Consider the following 15,189-nt stretch of genomic DNA (forward strand, 5'->3'; position numbering starts at 1 on the left):
CATAGTGTCAACCCCTTCCTTACCCCTGTGTGGGATCGCTGGTTAGACTGGCATAGTGTCAACCCCTTCCTTACCCCTGTGTGGGATCACTGGTTAGACTGGCATAGTGTCAACCCCTTCCTTACCCCTGTGTCGGATCACTGGTTAGACTGGCATAGTGTCAACCCCTTCCTTACCCCTGTGTGGGATCGCTGGTTACACTGGCATAGTGTCAACCCCTTCCTTACCCCTGTGTGGGATCACTGGTTAGACTGGCATAGTGTCGACCCCTTCCTTACCCCTGTGTGGGATCACTGGTTAGACTGGCATAGTGTCGACCCCTTCCTTACCCCTGTGTGGGATCACTGGTTAGACTGGCATAGTGTCGACCCCTTCCTTACCCCTGTGTGGGATCACTGGTTAGACTGGCATAGTGTCAACCCCTTCCTTACCCCTGTGTCGGATCACTGGTTAGACTGGCATAGTGTCAACCCCTTCCTTACCCCTGTGTGGGATCGCTGGTTACACTGGCATAGTGTCAACCCCTTCCTTACCCCTGTGTGGGATCACTGGTTAGACTGGCATAGTGTCGACCCCTTCCTTACCCCTGTGTGGGATCACTGGTTAGACTGGCATAGTGTCGACCCCTTCCTTACCCCTGTGTGGGATCGGTGGTTAGACTGGCATAGTGTCAACCCCTTCCTTACCCCTGTGTGGGATCGCTGGTTAGACTGGCATAGTGTCGACCCCTTCCTTACCCCTGTGTCGGATCACTGGTTAGACTGGCATAGTGTCAACCCCTTCCTTACCCCTGTGTGGGATCGCTGGTTAGACTGGCATAGTGTCAACCCCTTCCTTACCCCTGTGTGGGATCGCTGGTTAGACTGGCATAGTGTCAACCCCTTCCTTACCCCTGTGTGGGATCACTGGTTAGACTGGCATAGTGTCAACCCCTTCCTTACCCCTGTGTGGGATCACTGGTTAGACTGGCATAGTGTCAACCCCTTCCTTACCCCTGTGTGGGATCACTGGTTAGACTGGCATAGTGTCAACCCCTTCCTTACCCCTGTGTGGGATCACTGGTTAGACTGGCATAGTGTCGACCCCTTCCTTACCCCTGTGTGGGATCACTGGTTAGACTGGCATAGTGTCAACCCCTTACCCCTGTGTGGGATCGCTGGTTAGACTGGCATAGTGTCAACCCCTTCCTTATCCCTGTGTGGGATCACTGGTTAGACTGGCATAGTGTCAACCCCTTCCTTACCCCTGTGTGGGATCACTGGTTAGACTGGCATAGTGTCGACCCCTTCCTTACCCCTGTGTGGGATCACTGGTTAGACTGGCATAGTGTCAACCCCTTACCCCTGTGTGGGATCGCTGGTTAGACTGGCATAGTGTCAACCCCTTCCTTATCCCTGTGTCGGATCACTGGTTAGACTGGCATATTTGCCGATACCGATATGACCTGATATGACAAATATGGGCCGATCCGATACTTTTCCGATACCGATACAGTAAGAGGACATCATGGTAGGGGAAATAGCCAATAAGACTCATGTACATGTACTTGGGGTTACTGTACTCACATGTACATGTACTCGGGGTTACTGTACTCACATGTACATGTACTCGGGGTTACTGTACTCACATGTACATGTACTTGTCGAGCTTAGCGGCGAAGTGCCTGGGCATGGCTCCACAGCCGTAGTAGTTGCGGTCGTTCTCGGGGATGTGGTCGACGTCGTGGAACACCAGGCAGTCCCAGTCCAGGTCCTTCATGGCCTCCAAGAACCCGACGTTGAACAGCATGGCCCGGTTGAAGGGCTGGCTGCCCGTCTGCGCACGCACACACACACACACACACACAGGCAGGCAGACACGCAGGCACACACACACACGCATACGCAGGCACGCGCACACACAGGCAGGCAGACACACAGGCACACACACACACACACACACACACGCATACGCAGGCACGCGCACACACACACACGCAGGCAGGCACACACACACACGCAGGCAGGCGCACACACACAGGCAGGCACGCACACACACACACACACACGCAGGCAGGCACACACACGCGCACACACACACGCACGCATACGCAGGCAGGCAGGCACACACACACACACACACACAGGCACACACACACACAACATTTAACATCTTTATTTGCCTTCACATTTAACAAGACATTTCTGAACACAAACAATAGTAGAGGCACCAGCTTGGGGAAAGTCAACAACTAGAGCGCCACTCGGTGGCGCGCTACGAGCTTGTAGATCTGTAGAATCGACATTTTTTTAAATCTGATCTCAGGTCAGAATGGGTTAATGCTAATAGCCGACCGACCCGATAAACATTCTAACATCCGTGGCACTTCGGTGAGCACTTCATTTTAAGAAATCTGAACGTTTCTGTACATGTTTTCTCTGTAAATGTAGCAGTCGCAAAAAAACAAACAGGCTGAAGTTGCGCCGTGACACTACCACGTGAAGTACGAGCGGCCTGAGAACAATGGCTAAACTATTATATACAAACATCCTTGTTCAACGATAATGCATAACAGCAGCCTGATCCAATCCCAGGGACACAAACCTGTCTCTCCAGCAGGAGGAGGAGTGCCAAAAGCCTTTTCACACTTGCACACGGATGCTTAGTACTTAGTTTAGACAGTATTTGGTTTAGACTAGTCATTGGTTAGACCAGTCATTAGTCCTACAACTACAACCCATCTCAAACCCTCACCCTAAACCTATAACCTCGCACGGGGCAGCACACCTAAACCTATAACCTTAACCCATGTCTAACCAATGACTAGTCTAAACTAAGTATGCACCCCCTTGCACACAAGTAGGCAGTAAATACAGTAAATGGCCTACTAGTGTGCAAGCAGAGCGCGCAAGTACTGTGGTGGGCTGGACCAAAGGTGTCATGTATATATGGAATGCGTGGTTATAATTGGCTGTTGATGGGGACGTCATTTTTCAAAGTTGGATGGGTAAAAGGTAACGTATTGCACACTAGTAGCAGGTTTGGCCATAGCTTAGGGTCGACGACAGAGTACAGCATCTTGCAATGGGTCTGGTCCACAAGATTAGATACACCACCAAGATACCCATGTACCTGTCTAAATACTTCCTTAATGTAAACGAAGTCCACACCCACAACACCAGAGGGAGTGCAACAAACCATGTACAACCCAGATTCGGCACAAACAAGGGACTAAATTATTTTCGCTCCTATGCGACCAAAATGTGGAACGCCCTACCAACAGTCATTAAGACATGTGAATCCCTTGGCTCCTTCAAAACTGCTCTCAAAGGGCACCTACGGATGGCTGCAATTCGAAACTGGCCTCTGTAAAAGCTGAATTTTTATCTGGATTGTACTATGTTTTTGTATGGACGTGGTGTTGGGTGCCTGCACATATGCACACATGGCATCAACGCATGGTGTTGTGTGCAGGCGCCCTACACTCTGTCTTTGTACTATGGATTGTACTATGTTTTTGTATGGACGTGTTGTTGGGTGCCTGCACATATGCACACATGGCATCAACGCATGGTGTTGTGTGCAGGCGCCCTACACTCTGTCTTTGTACTATGGATTGTACTATGTTTTTGTATGGACGTGGTGTTGGGTGCCTGCACATATGCACACATGGCATCAACGCATGGTGTTGTGTGCAGGCGCCCTACACTCTGTCTTTCGTTTTCTTTTCTTTTATCCCCCTGTTCCCCTCACTGTATATATATTTTTTTCCCTTTTCGCTTCCTATATGATGAATTCCTGTTCTGTTCTTTAACTACATAGAAGTGTCTATTTGTTTGTCTCTAAATGTTTTGATGAATTGAACAATGTGGACCCTGTTGTAAACAAGTGTAAGGCTTAATTGGGTCGTCCACTCACAGTTAACAGTCTTTGTATTGAGTTTGTGCTTGAAATGTACTGTAATTCTGCAAACTGTTAATAAAGATTTCAATCAATCAATCAAAAGGTGATATAATGAAGGATGTCACCTGCCATGGGCCAGGCCAGCCCGTGCCCTATAGACACAATGGTTGAAAGAGTTTAAAATGTTTATTTGTATTTATTGATACTGAAGTTGCATTGGTACTGTATGTTTGTCACAGTGCTGGCACTCCTCTCTAGATTGGAGGGTGCCAAGTACTGGATTGCTGCAGGTGGAGGCAGTTCAGTATTACCTGAGGCTAGGAGAGACATCAGGGAGAGCTGCAAGCCAGGACCTCATCGAAGGTTAAATAGCCTGTAACAGTCTCTCAAGATCTGTTTTGTTATAACGGCCACCATTATCACATCACCTGTTCAATGACGTAGTAGGTGAAGCAATGAAGTGTGTCACCTGTTCGATAGTCTAGGAAAATTGGCCTCAGATCCTGTGCAGCAGGGGCGTGGCCCAGTGCGTTGCGTTTCAAATGAAATGCGAATCAAAAGACAGGGGCGGGTTCCACATCTAAATAAGACGGAAGGGAAACAATTGCTCCTTGAGCGGTGGTGGCCTACTACAATTCAATTTGGAATTGGATTCTCTTCGGACTATTTTCATGGTATGCACAGTGCTTCAGACGGGAAAGGGGAGTGACCGCTCAGATTCTGAGCGCAACGTACTTCCATCACAGGGATACGTTCCTTTTTTCCCAGAAGTTCCTTTTTTCTCGCCCGCCTAGTGGCGAAAAATAAAACTTCTGGGAACTCAGATTACCTGTTCGATGACGTAGTAGGTGATGTAATGGAGTGTGTCACCTGTTGGATGACGTAGTAGGCGATGTAATGGAGTGTGTCACCTGTTGGATGACGTAGTAGGTGATGTAATGGAGTGTGTCACCTGTTGGATGACGTAGTAGGTGATGTAATGGAGTGTGTCACCTGTTGGATGACGTAGTAGGCGATGTAATGAAGTGTGTCACCTGTTGGATGACGTAGTAGGCGATGTAATGGAGTGTGTCACCTGTTCGATGACGTAGTAGGCAAACTGCAGCCGCTGTCGTTGCAACATGGGCGTGAGGTGCTGGAACAGGATGGGCAGGTGTTCGTGGCGGTTTCGGAACGGGATCAGGATCGCCACCTAGTGGACCGACACAGAACGCCATGGTCAGAGCACAAGATAAGGCTCGTATAATCGACATTTGAATGAACTTTCATTTCGTTTTAGTCGCATTTTATTTTAGTCATCTGAAATGTTTTACTTTCAGTCTGGCTTTAGTTGACCAAATATTATAAGGTTTTACTCGACTAATTATACGGTTGATTTTGTCGACTAAAATGTATTTCAGCGAGCGGGCCTTGATGGCGTCGCAATGCCTGATTCGCATGCTGAAAATAGCAAAGATTTTGACGTCTTTGCTATTTTCAGCATGCGAATCAGATACACACACACCAGATAAATGTACTCGCAATTTTGAGTCGCGTTTTGATTTGACCAAAATAACGCCTGTTGTTTTCTGTTGTTCCCTCGCATCAATCCACTAAGCAAAGCATTATGGGTCAGCTTCAGGTCACTGGTACAACGGCAGTATCCTTGTTCAGGGAGTGAGTTGGCTGTGCCTGTGAGTGTGTGTGTGTGTGTGTGTGTGTGTGTGTGTGTGTGTGTGTGTGTGTGTGTGTGTGTGTGTGTGCGTGCGTGCAGTGTTGTCCGATGTTTGTGGAACGGAGATTAGTGGAATTATCTTTCCAGACCAAAACAAAAAGGAAAAAAAAGTGTCCAGATAGGATTTAAAAAACAAACAACAAGCTTAATCCTTTAGTTTCAGATTGTTATTTAGATTTCAGTTCATGGTTTACCTGCTGGGAGGATCCTAGTAGTTACACTGCTGTGTGTGTGTGCTGTTATTCTTTATTCTGTAAGAGGGCACTTTTGGAAGAAAATAGCCGATCTACAAGCTCTCAACGCGTCGCAGCTTGTAGATGTGCTATTTTCCGGGCTATTTTTCTCCAGTAACTCGTTGGTTACTGGAGATGCGGCGATGACATGGATTTCTAAACAACTTCTTTCAACGCAAAATGCTGAGTCTTGCACCTTCCTATCTCCTTGATTTTCTGCCTAGATATGTCCCTAACCGTAACCGCCCCCTCAGGTCCTCCAGTGCTGGCCTACTCCAACTCCCTAAAAAGGTGGCTAGCAGCGTTCTGCTTTTATGGCCCAACAGCCTGGAATAAACTACCACTGCGGATCAGACACGCATCCTCTGTAGACATTTTTAAGACTCGCCTTCTTACTCTTGCTTTTAGTTGAGTTTTAAAATATTTGTACCACTGCCTTTGCCTGATTTGACACTGCGTTATTGTCCTATTGTTTTAACTGCACGTGCCAGTTTTAATGCTGTTTTGTTTAGCTTTTGTTTTTATTATCTTTTCTGCTCCGTAAAGCACTTTGAGCTACATTTATGAAAGGTGCTATAAAATAAAGTTTATTATTATTATTATTATGCCTTGACTTGACTTGGCCAGGAAGCTGTTCAAATCTAACTTCAGGAACTGGCTACTTCCTCTCAGGAAAGACATCTCTGGACGTCAAAGTAGAAATGGAGACGACCTGGACAGTGGACACCCCGTCATGCAGAACTGAGAGAAAGAGAAAATCACCAATCCCATATACTGTATTTCCCCAAATGTAAATGATAGTGGATTTTAAATTTGAGTTTTACACCATTTGGATTTTTAGATATTAGCTATTGCACTTTAGATTTGAAGTGTTATGATTTGTGATCGGCAAAACAATTCAGTGTTTTTAATGGCACCTCTGTCTTTTAGAGCGTGTGATCGTGCTGAAAGTTGAATAAACATAAACATGTGTGCACGTGCCTGGGACTTTATTGACCATGCTTATTGTAAGTGGCTCTGGATAATGAGAGCATGTGATAATACCTAAACTGTACAGTCATTGTTATAACTAGATCGCTAAACCGGCTGCTCTTTTAGCACCACGAAATAAAAAGAAAATATGTTACGTCGCCACACACAGACACACACACACACACACACACACACACAGTTACACACACACACACACACACCTTCCAGCGGGGTCTGCAGTCCTTTGGTTTCCAGTGTCCTCCAAACTGAATATCAAAATACTTGGAGAACTTCAGCTCTATCACCTCCATGGGGATCTCTGTCATGTTCACGTCCATAGGCCCCTCTGTGGGGGGGGGGAGAGAGAGAGAGAGAGAGAGAGAGAGAGAGGTTAGGTCTCTGTCATGTTCACGTCCATAGGCCCCTCTGTGGGGGGGGGGGGGGGAGAGAGGGAGAGAGAGAGAGGGAGAGAGAGAGGTTAGGTCTCTGTCATGTTCACGTCCATAGGCCCCTCTGTGGGGGGGGGGGGGGGGGGAGAGAGGGAGAGAGAGAGAGGGAGAGAGAGAGGTTAGGTCTCTGTCATGTTCACGTCCATAGGCCCCTCTGTGGGGGAGGGGGGGGGGGGAGAGGGAGAGAGAGAGGTTAGAAACAGAGGAGAGGACTAAGCTCAAGAACTTGTTTACAGCCAGGCCCTGCTCATAGAACATTTCATGGTAGAGGTTCAATGCCTTGCTCAAGGGCACTTCAGCGGTGGTAATTTTTAACGTGCGGTCCGCGGATACGAACTAGTGACCTTCCGATATCAAGACCGCTCCGTGATAAACATGTACCACTTAACCAAGACAAGACAAAGATTGGTGACAAATTCAAGGTGCTTTAAGTGATATTTTCTTGGTTTAAAAAACACTGTATTGGTAAAAGGTTCAGACTGTATATTCTGATGGTAATCTTTGCTCTACGGCAGGGCTATTTAACTTAATTGTTCAGGGGGCCACATTGTCCGAAACCCAAGGGGGGCCAGGCTGGGAAAGTACACCTCTACAGAAGAGATGGAACGCCAGTCTTTAACGAAACACATTCCATTCCCTCATAGAGCGGAATGACCTCGAGTCTAACCAAACGGACCCTTATAGATCTTTAACTCTACTCTTTAACTTACTACAGCGTAACCGTAGTATCTCCTAGCAGGAGGAGAAATGGAGGAGACCGCTCGCTACTAGCAGGAGGAGAAATGGACGAGACCGCTCGCTACTAGCAGGAGGAGGAGAAATGGAGGAGACCTCTCGCTCCGAGCAGGAGGAGAAATGGAGGAGACCTCTCGCTCCGAGCAGGAGGAGAAATGGAGGAGACCTCTCGCTCCGAGCAGGAGGAGAAATGGAGGAGACCTCTCGCTCCGAGCAGGAGGAGAAATGGAGGAGACCTCTCGCTCCGAGCAGGAGGAGAAATGGAGGAGAGTGCTCGCTACTAGCAGGAGGAGAAATGGAGGAGACCGCTCGCTACTAGCAGGAGGAGAAATGGAGAACGCTCGCTCCCAGCAGGAGGGGAAATATTGCACAATAACTTGCTATTGATTTATCTCATTTAGACCTGAGGACGCACCTGTGTCGCCTCATAGCTTTTAACCACTTTATAAACATTCATTTAAACTTTAGCTGTTGAAAAACAGCAGATCTACAAGTTGTAGATCTGCTGTTTTTGAAAAATCTTGTTTGCTTCTGGTGGTGGTGGGGGGGGGGGGTCCCTCGAACAACATATTTTCAGATGGAGGTTGGTGGCCAATTACATACTGTATAATAATACATACTGTATAATAATGTCTTAATAATTACATACTGTATAATAATGTCTGGGGTCCTTGACATGAAATATAGTTTTCAAACATGAGGGTTTTTCAGAAATCCGTCATGATTTAGATTAAGACATTTTGTAGAACCTGATCTCCGGCCTTGACGGGTTACGATAGTGACTCAAACCTTCCATCCCATAATATCACATCACATCACATCACATGGCTCGCCCACCTGTGGAACAGTGCGCTGAGGGAATGACTCATCAGTCTGACGGTGATGGTGTCCTGGCCTGACATTCAGAGTCACCGGAGGTAAGAGGTGCTCTCAACACTGTGTTGTATTGTACATCTTACACATCAACACTGTGTTGTATTGTACATCTTACACATCAACACTGTGTTGTATTGTACATCTTACACATCAACACTGTGTTGTATTGTACATCTTACACATGAACACTGTGTTGTATTGTACATCTTACACATCAACACTGTGTTGTATTGTACATCTTACACGTCAACACTGTGTTGTATTGTACATCTTACACGTCAACACTGTGTTGTATTGTACATCTTACACATGAACACTGTGTTGTATTGTACATCTTACACATCAACACTGTGTTGTATTGTACATCTTACACGTCAACACTGTGTTGTATTGTACATCTTACACATCAACACTGTGTTGTATTGTACATCTTACACATCAACACTGTGTTGTATTGTACATCTTACACGTCAACACTGTGTTGTATTGTACATCTTACACATCAACACTATATTGTACAGTACAAGCAAGGCAGTCGTCGAATGTAGCATATTATTCGCCGATGCCGATATGAACCGATATGACCAAATACCCATACTACAGTATCTGGACATCTGTAGATCTCATTCAACGCTATGGTACTTTTAGCTCTGGTCCATATAGTGTTAGAATTAGTTCTCCTTAATGCTATGGTACTTTTAGCTCTAGTGTTAGAAGGACTTCTCCTTAATGCTATGGTACTTTTAGCTCTAGTGTTAGAAGGACTTCTCCTTAATGCTATGGTACTTTTAGCTCTAGTGTTAGAAGGACTTCTCCTTAATGCTATGGTACTTTCGATCCTCTCTCCTCACACTCACGGACTCTCGTCTTTAGTAAAACAAAATACACCTTTGCTACTCACCAAAACAAAGACGGTTTTAAGATGTTGAAAGCCTACTCCCCCCCCCCCCCCCACCTCACATCCAAAACACACTTTTTGGCCAGAAAATAAAATATTTCACAGGAAGAAAACTAATGTTTTAGTTACTCCACTGTAGAATAATCCCAGAGCAGAATTATATCCTTACGGTTTTGACTTGAGAACTACAGCTGTTGTGTATTTACTCATGGAAGGTAATCTGTTAGTATAGTATTATTGCTTACTCATGGAAGGTAATCTGTTAGTATAGTATTATTGCTTACTCATGGAAGGTAATCTGTTAGTATAGTATTAGTGCTTACTTATGGAAGGTAATCTGTTAGTTACAGTTAGAGTACTTACTCATGGAAGGTAATCTCTCTGGACAGGGCATGCTCTGGGCGTAGGTGAAGTTCTCTGGTAGATATGTGGTTGGTTGGACCAGATATTCACTGGAGTTACTGCCGTCTGGGTAGTCTGAATATAAAACACAATATATTAAATATACTGGAGTCACTGCTGTCTGCGTAGTCTGAAAATAAAACACAATATATTATGCATGATTATTGCATCAAATGTGAATCTCGATTTTCCTCCAGAAGGATTGAGATCACGACTCTCACACGATTGGCTGAACCTTACCACACCTGGATGGAGCCATAACTACTGTGGCTTTAAACAGACGTCAAAGTGCTTAAAGGACCACTTCACCACTTTTCAACCCATCTTCATATAATAGGTCCTCACTAATGATCATGATAAAATGGCACGATTGTTTTCTACTCAATCGGCTGTGTCTCATTAGAGGGTTGTGGGCATTTCAGAAACAGTCTTCCAGTGACATCACCATTAGGCACATTTTTTCAGGACTAGAAAGCCTGCGGTTTCTATTAGCTTGTGTTCCCCATCGATGATGTCACTGGAAGACGGTTTCTGAACTGCCCACAGCCCTCCTATGAGACACAGACTGAGTAGGAAAAAATTGGACCCATTATATGAAGATGGGTTAAACCTCTCTTATTAAAGTCTTTCTCTTGTAGCAAAAACAGTAACTAAAATAAATTGGACAGCCAACCAGTGCTGCATGAGTCCTGCTCTGATCGGTGTTTGATGTCCTGTGATTGGTGCAGAGACTCACCGGTGCCGTTGAGCGTGCTGTTCTTATTGGTGTAGAGACGGATCATCTGGCCAATGGTCCGGACGTTGTCCCTCAACATGATGCCCTGGGCCTGCACCATGAAGAAGTACGTGTTGGCTGAGAGACATAGAGATACAGAGGGGAGAGAGAGAGAGAGAGAGAGAGAGAGAGAGAGAGAGAGAGAGAGAGAGAGAGAGAGAGAGAGAGAGAGAGAGAGAGAGATTAGAAACAGAGGTTCTCCACTGTACCACTTAACCACATAAACTCTATATACACACACTCTATATACCTTTTTCTGAAAATAGCCAATCTACAAGCTCACAACGTGTTGCGTTGCAACACGTTGTGAGCTTGTAGATCAGCTATATATATTTCTTATTTTTCTTTTGGCAACTGTTTTTCGGGTGGGGGGTCGTGCCATTAATTACAGTAACGCACACCCTCTCGTGAAATATTAATTAATTCAACAACAATAAACATATTCTAAGTTGGCGTCTGAGAGGCTAAATGTCATCAGACGGTGGTTCCGTGGCTCAAATGGGTCTGAGAGGCTAAATGTCATCACTCATCAGACGGTGGTCCGTGGTGAAGTGCTGAATACATAATACTAGAACTCGATATGAAAACCTGATTGATCCTACTGTACTTCCCTGCTGTGTTGCTGCTGCTGGTCTGTCTCCATAGTTACTGTAAGTTCATCTCCTTTGGTCAATTATCATGGAAACGGCAGAGCTTTATAACCCATTCTGTACGGGAACCCGTTTTGGTGTCGGCATCATGTTATGCTTTAGCTATTGAAAAATAGCAGATCTACAAGCTCATAGCGCGCCACCGAGTGGCGCGCTACGAGCTTGTAGGTCTGCTATTTTTTGAAAAATCGAAGAACGACTGACATTTGTATAATCTGATCTCAGGTCAGAATGGGTTCATCAGACCAGTGTGTGTGTCCCAGTGGAAACCTCGTATGAATCTGATCTCAGGTCAGAATGGGATAATTACTTCACAGCTACAGTATAATTACAAAACTCATACAAACGATGTACAAACCACAAATAAAATACCGCATTGCAGTTGTTGTTTTTGTATTAGTTAAACAATTATATTTCAAAATAAATCCTCCATGGCATGTGCTATAACCACCGTGTCTCTCCTCTCCGGAATAATCCTCATGCTTTCTTGCTATGCCGTCAAGGGAAAAAGGAGTCCTTGTTGCAGAACTGGTAATAAAATAATAATTCAAAAAGGACAAACGTGATCATAGCCAGGGTTCTAATTCTGTATCCAACCTCCGTAGTGAACAAACCAAGTAATATCTCTCTTCCTCTCAGTAATGCGACCGCGTATCCCTGCACACCAGAACACAAAGTAAACACAAGATATCCCACAATACTCCTCGTCCATGCAGCCTCAGCCCGCCAACACAGTTAAAGGAACAATCCCCCCCTGTATATAGTACCTTAGGGTTACAGTACCTGAGGCCGATTCAACGAATGCCTCCTAAAATCAGTAGTTCTTCTGACACGTTTGCAATTTGCATGATTCAAAATCATTCCGAAATGTTCCAACACTTTCGGAGATCGGAAGGGCACGCCCACGTCGCTATTTTGAAAAGAACACACTGATAAAAGTCTCTCTCTTGTAGCAAAAAAACATAAGAGTAACTCAGATGAATTGGACAGAAAACATAAGAGTAACTCAGATGAACTGGACAGAAAACATAAGAGTAACTCAGATGAACTGGACAGAAAACATAAGAGTAACTCAGATGAACTGGACAGAAAACATAAGAGTAACTCAGATGAACTGGACAGAAAACATAAGAGTAACTCAGATGAACTGGACAGAAAACACAAGAGTAACTCAGATGAACTGGACAGAAAACATAAGAGTAACTCAGATGAACTGGACAGAAAACATAAGAGTAACTCAGATGAACTGGACAGAAAACATAAGAGTAACTCAGATGAACTGGACAGAAAACATAAGAGTAACTCAGATGAACTGGACAGAAAACATAAGAGTAACTCAGATGAACTGGACAGAAAACACAAGAGTAACTCAGATGAACTGGACAGAAAACATAAGAGTAACTCAGATGAACTGGACAGAAAACATAAGAGTAACTCAGACGAACTGGACAGAAAACATAAGAGTAACTCAGATGAACTGGACAGAAAACATAAGAGTAACTCAGATGAACTGGACAGAAAACATAAGAGTAACTCAGATGAACTGGACAGAAAACATAAGAGTAACTCAGATGAATTGGACAGAAAACATAAGAGTAACTCAGATGAACTGGACAGAAAACATAAGAGTAACTCAGATGAACTGGACAGAAAACATAAGAGTAACTCAGATGAACTGGACAGAAAACATAAGAGTAACTCAGATGAACTGGACAGAAAACATAAGAGTAACTCAGATGAACTGGACAGAAAACATAAGAGTAACTCAGATGAACTGGACAGAAAACATAAGAGTAACTCAGACGAACTGGACAGAAAACATAAGAGTAACTCAGACGAACTGGACAGAAAACATAAGAGTAACTCAGATGAACTGGACAGAAAACATAAGAGTAACTCAGATGAACTGGACAGAAAACATAAGAGTAACTCAGATGAACTGGACAGCCAAGCCGACTATAGTAGAGCACGCTTCTTAGCTCAGATTTAGACATGAGATCGCATCAGGTGTCTAGGAGGAATCTAGACCTCCATCATGTTTTGATTCATTGTTTCAGCACCAGTGGGCCCGCTGGGTTCGCCAACGCTTTGTCAAAGCGGGGCTCTGGTCCAGACAGAACCAGAGAACCAACAGAGACCCAGACATCTGGTAGCGCTCGGCCTCCAGACTTAACCCATTCTGAACGGGAACCCATTTTGGTGTCGGCATCATGTTATGCTTCAGCTATTGAAAAATAGCAGATCTACAAGCTCATAGCGCGCCACCGAGTGGCGCGCTATGAGCTTGTAGGTCTGCTATTTTTGAAAAATCGAAGAACGACTGACATTTTTAAAAATCTGATCTCAGGTCAGAATGGGTTCATCAGACCAGTGTGTGTCCAGTGGAAACCTCGTATGAATCTGATCTCAGGTCAGAATGGGTTAATCTATTCTGAATGCATCCACGGCATCACTCCATGATGACTACGACACACACACACACACACACACACACACACAGAACAGAGGAAACAGTTGTTCCAGAGTGTGTGTGTGTGTGTGTGTGTGTGTGTGTGTGTGTGTGTGTGAGAGAGAGAGGGATAGAGAGAGAGGGAGAGAGAGAGAGAGAGACACACAACGGTGGACTGTCTCAGTCAAGTGCTCAACTCCAGCGCTCCAGACACTCCTCCTCATCAAATATCACTTCACTACAAGTGGAATTATTGTTGAATTAGTTGTGCTGTCAAATAATGTGCTCTCGTTCAAAGTGTGCCGGAGTACTGCATGTGCCTTTACTAGATTTATTTTTAATTCAATGATTGCTGTATTAAAAATGTGGAATTTCCCCTCCGTGAACATTAAAGCTGCTATAATGCAATAATGTCAACATTTTAATGACCTTTTTTTTGTATTGAGACAGCCAGAACGTTCCCCAAACAAATGTTTATATAACTACACTGTATTGTTTTTATACTGTGCTGAATAAATAAATACATACAAATACAGGTTATTTTTTCAACCAATGACAAAGCTTCTAGGAACATCTTTGATTGTGGCCCCTAGATGTGTCACAGAGACATACGTTTGTTTTGGGAGCGTTCTACCCATTGCTGGCTGTCTGAATACATTTTTTTTTTAACCCATTCTGACCCGAGATCAGATTCTAAAAATGTCTTCTACATCCTGACAGTTTTCCATTCTGACCTGAGATCAGATTCTAAAAATGTCTTCTACATCCTGACAGTTTTCCATTCTGACCTGAGATCAGATTCTAAAAATGTCTTCCATGTCAGTCTCTCTTAGAAATAGCAGACCTACAAGCTCATAGCGCGCCACTCGGTGGCACGCTATGAGCTTGTAGATATGCTATTTATAAATAGCTAAAGCATAACGTAATGCCAACACCAAAAGGGGTTCACGCCTAAAATGGGTTAAAGGCGTTAAAATGTTGACATAATTATTGCTTATAGCAGCTTTGATTAATAATCACACCCGTGTGAAGTGAGGGGCGCCCCTTCATACATCATAATACATCATATCATTCCGGCCAATCACATCTTGCGTCCTCACTTTTGTCATCAATGTTTGTGTTCCCATTGGCCTAATGTGCCCTATAGCCTCTGT

General features: G+C 44.6%; 1 protein-coding gene across 1 annotated transcript in view; it reads right to left on the reverse strand.

Annotated features, from left to right (window-relative positions):
- Window positions 1-15,189, reverse strand: part of b4galt6 (UDP-Gal:betaGlcNAc beta 1,4- galactosyltransferase, polypeptide 6) — a 39,735-nt gene that overhangs the window by 16,403 nt on the left and 8,143 nt on the right. The window contains exons 2-6 of the mRNA XM_080770885.1: window positions 10,898-11,014; window positions 10,123-10,236; window positions 7,023-7,147; window positions 4,958-5,074; window positions 1,628-1,815 (exon numbers count right to left, since the gene is read on the reverse strand). Coding sequence (XP_080627011.1) covers window positions 1,628-1,815; window positions 4,958-5,074; window positions 7,023-7,147; window positions 10,123-10,236; window positions 10,898-11,014 — 661 coding nt within the window. The remainder of the gene's footprint in view (window positions 1-1,627; window positions 1,816-4,957; window positions 5,075-7,022; window positions 7,148-10,122; window positions 10,237-10,897; window positions 11,015-15,189) is intronic.

Source organism: Protomyctophum bolini, assembly GCF_963924005.1.
Source record: "Protomyctophum bolini genome assembly, chromosome: 8".
Lineage (NCBI taxonomy): Eukaryota > Metazoa > Chordata > Actinopteri > Myctophiformes > Myctophidae > Protomyctophum > Protomyctophum bolini.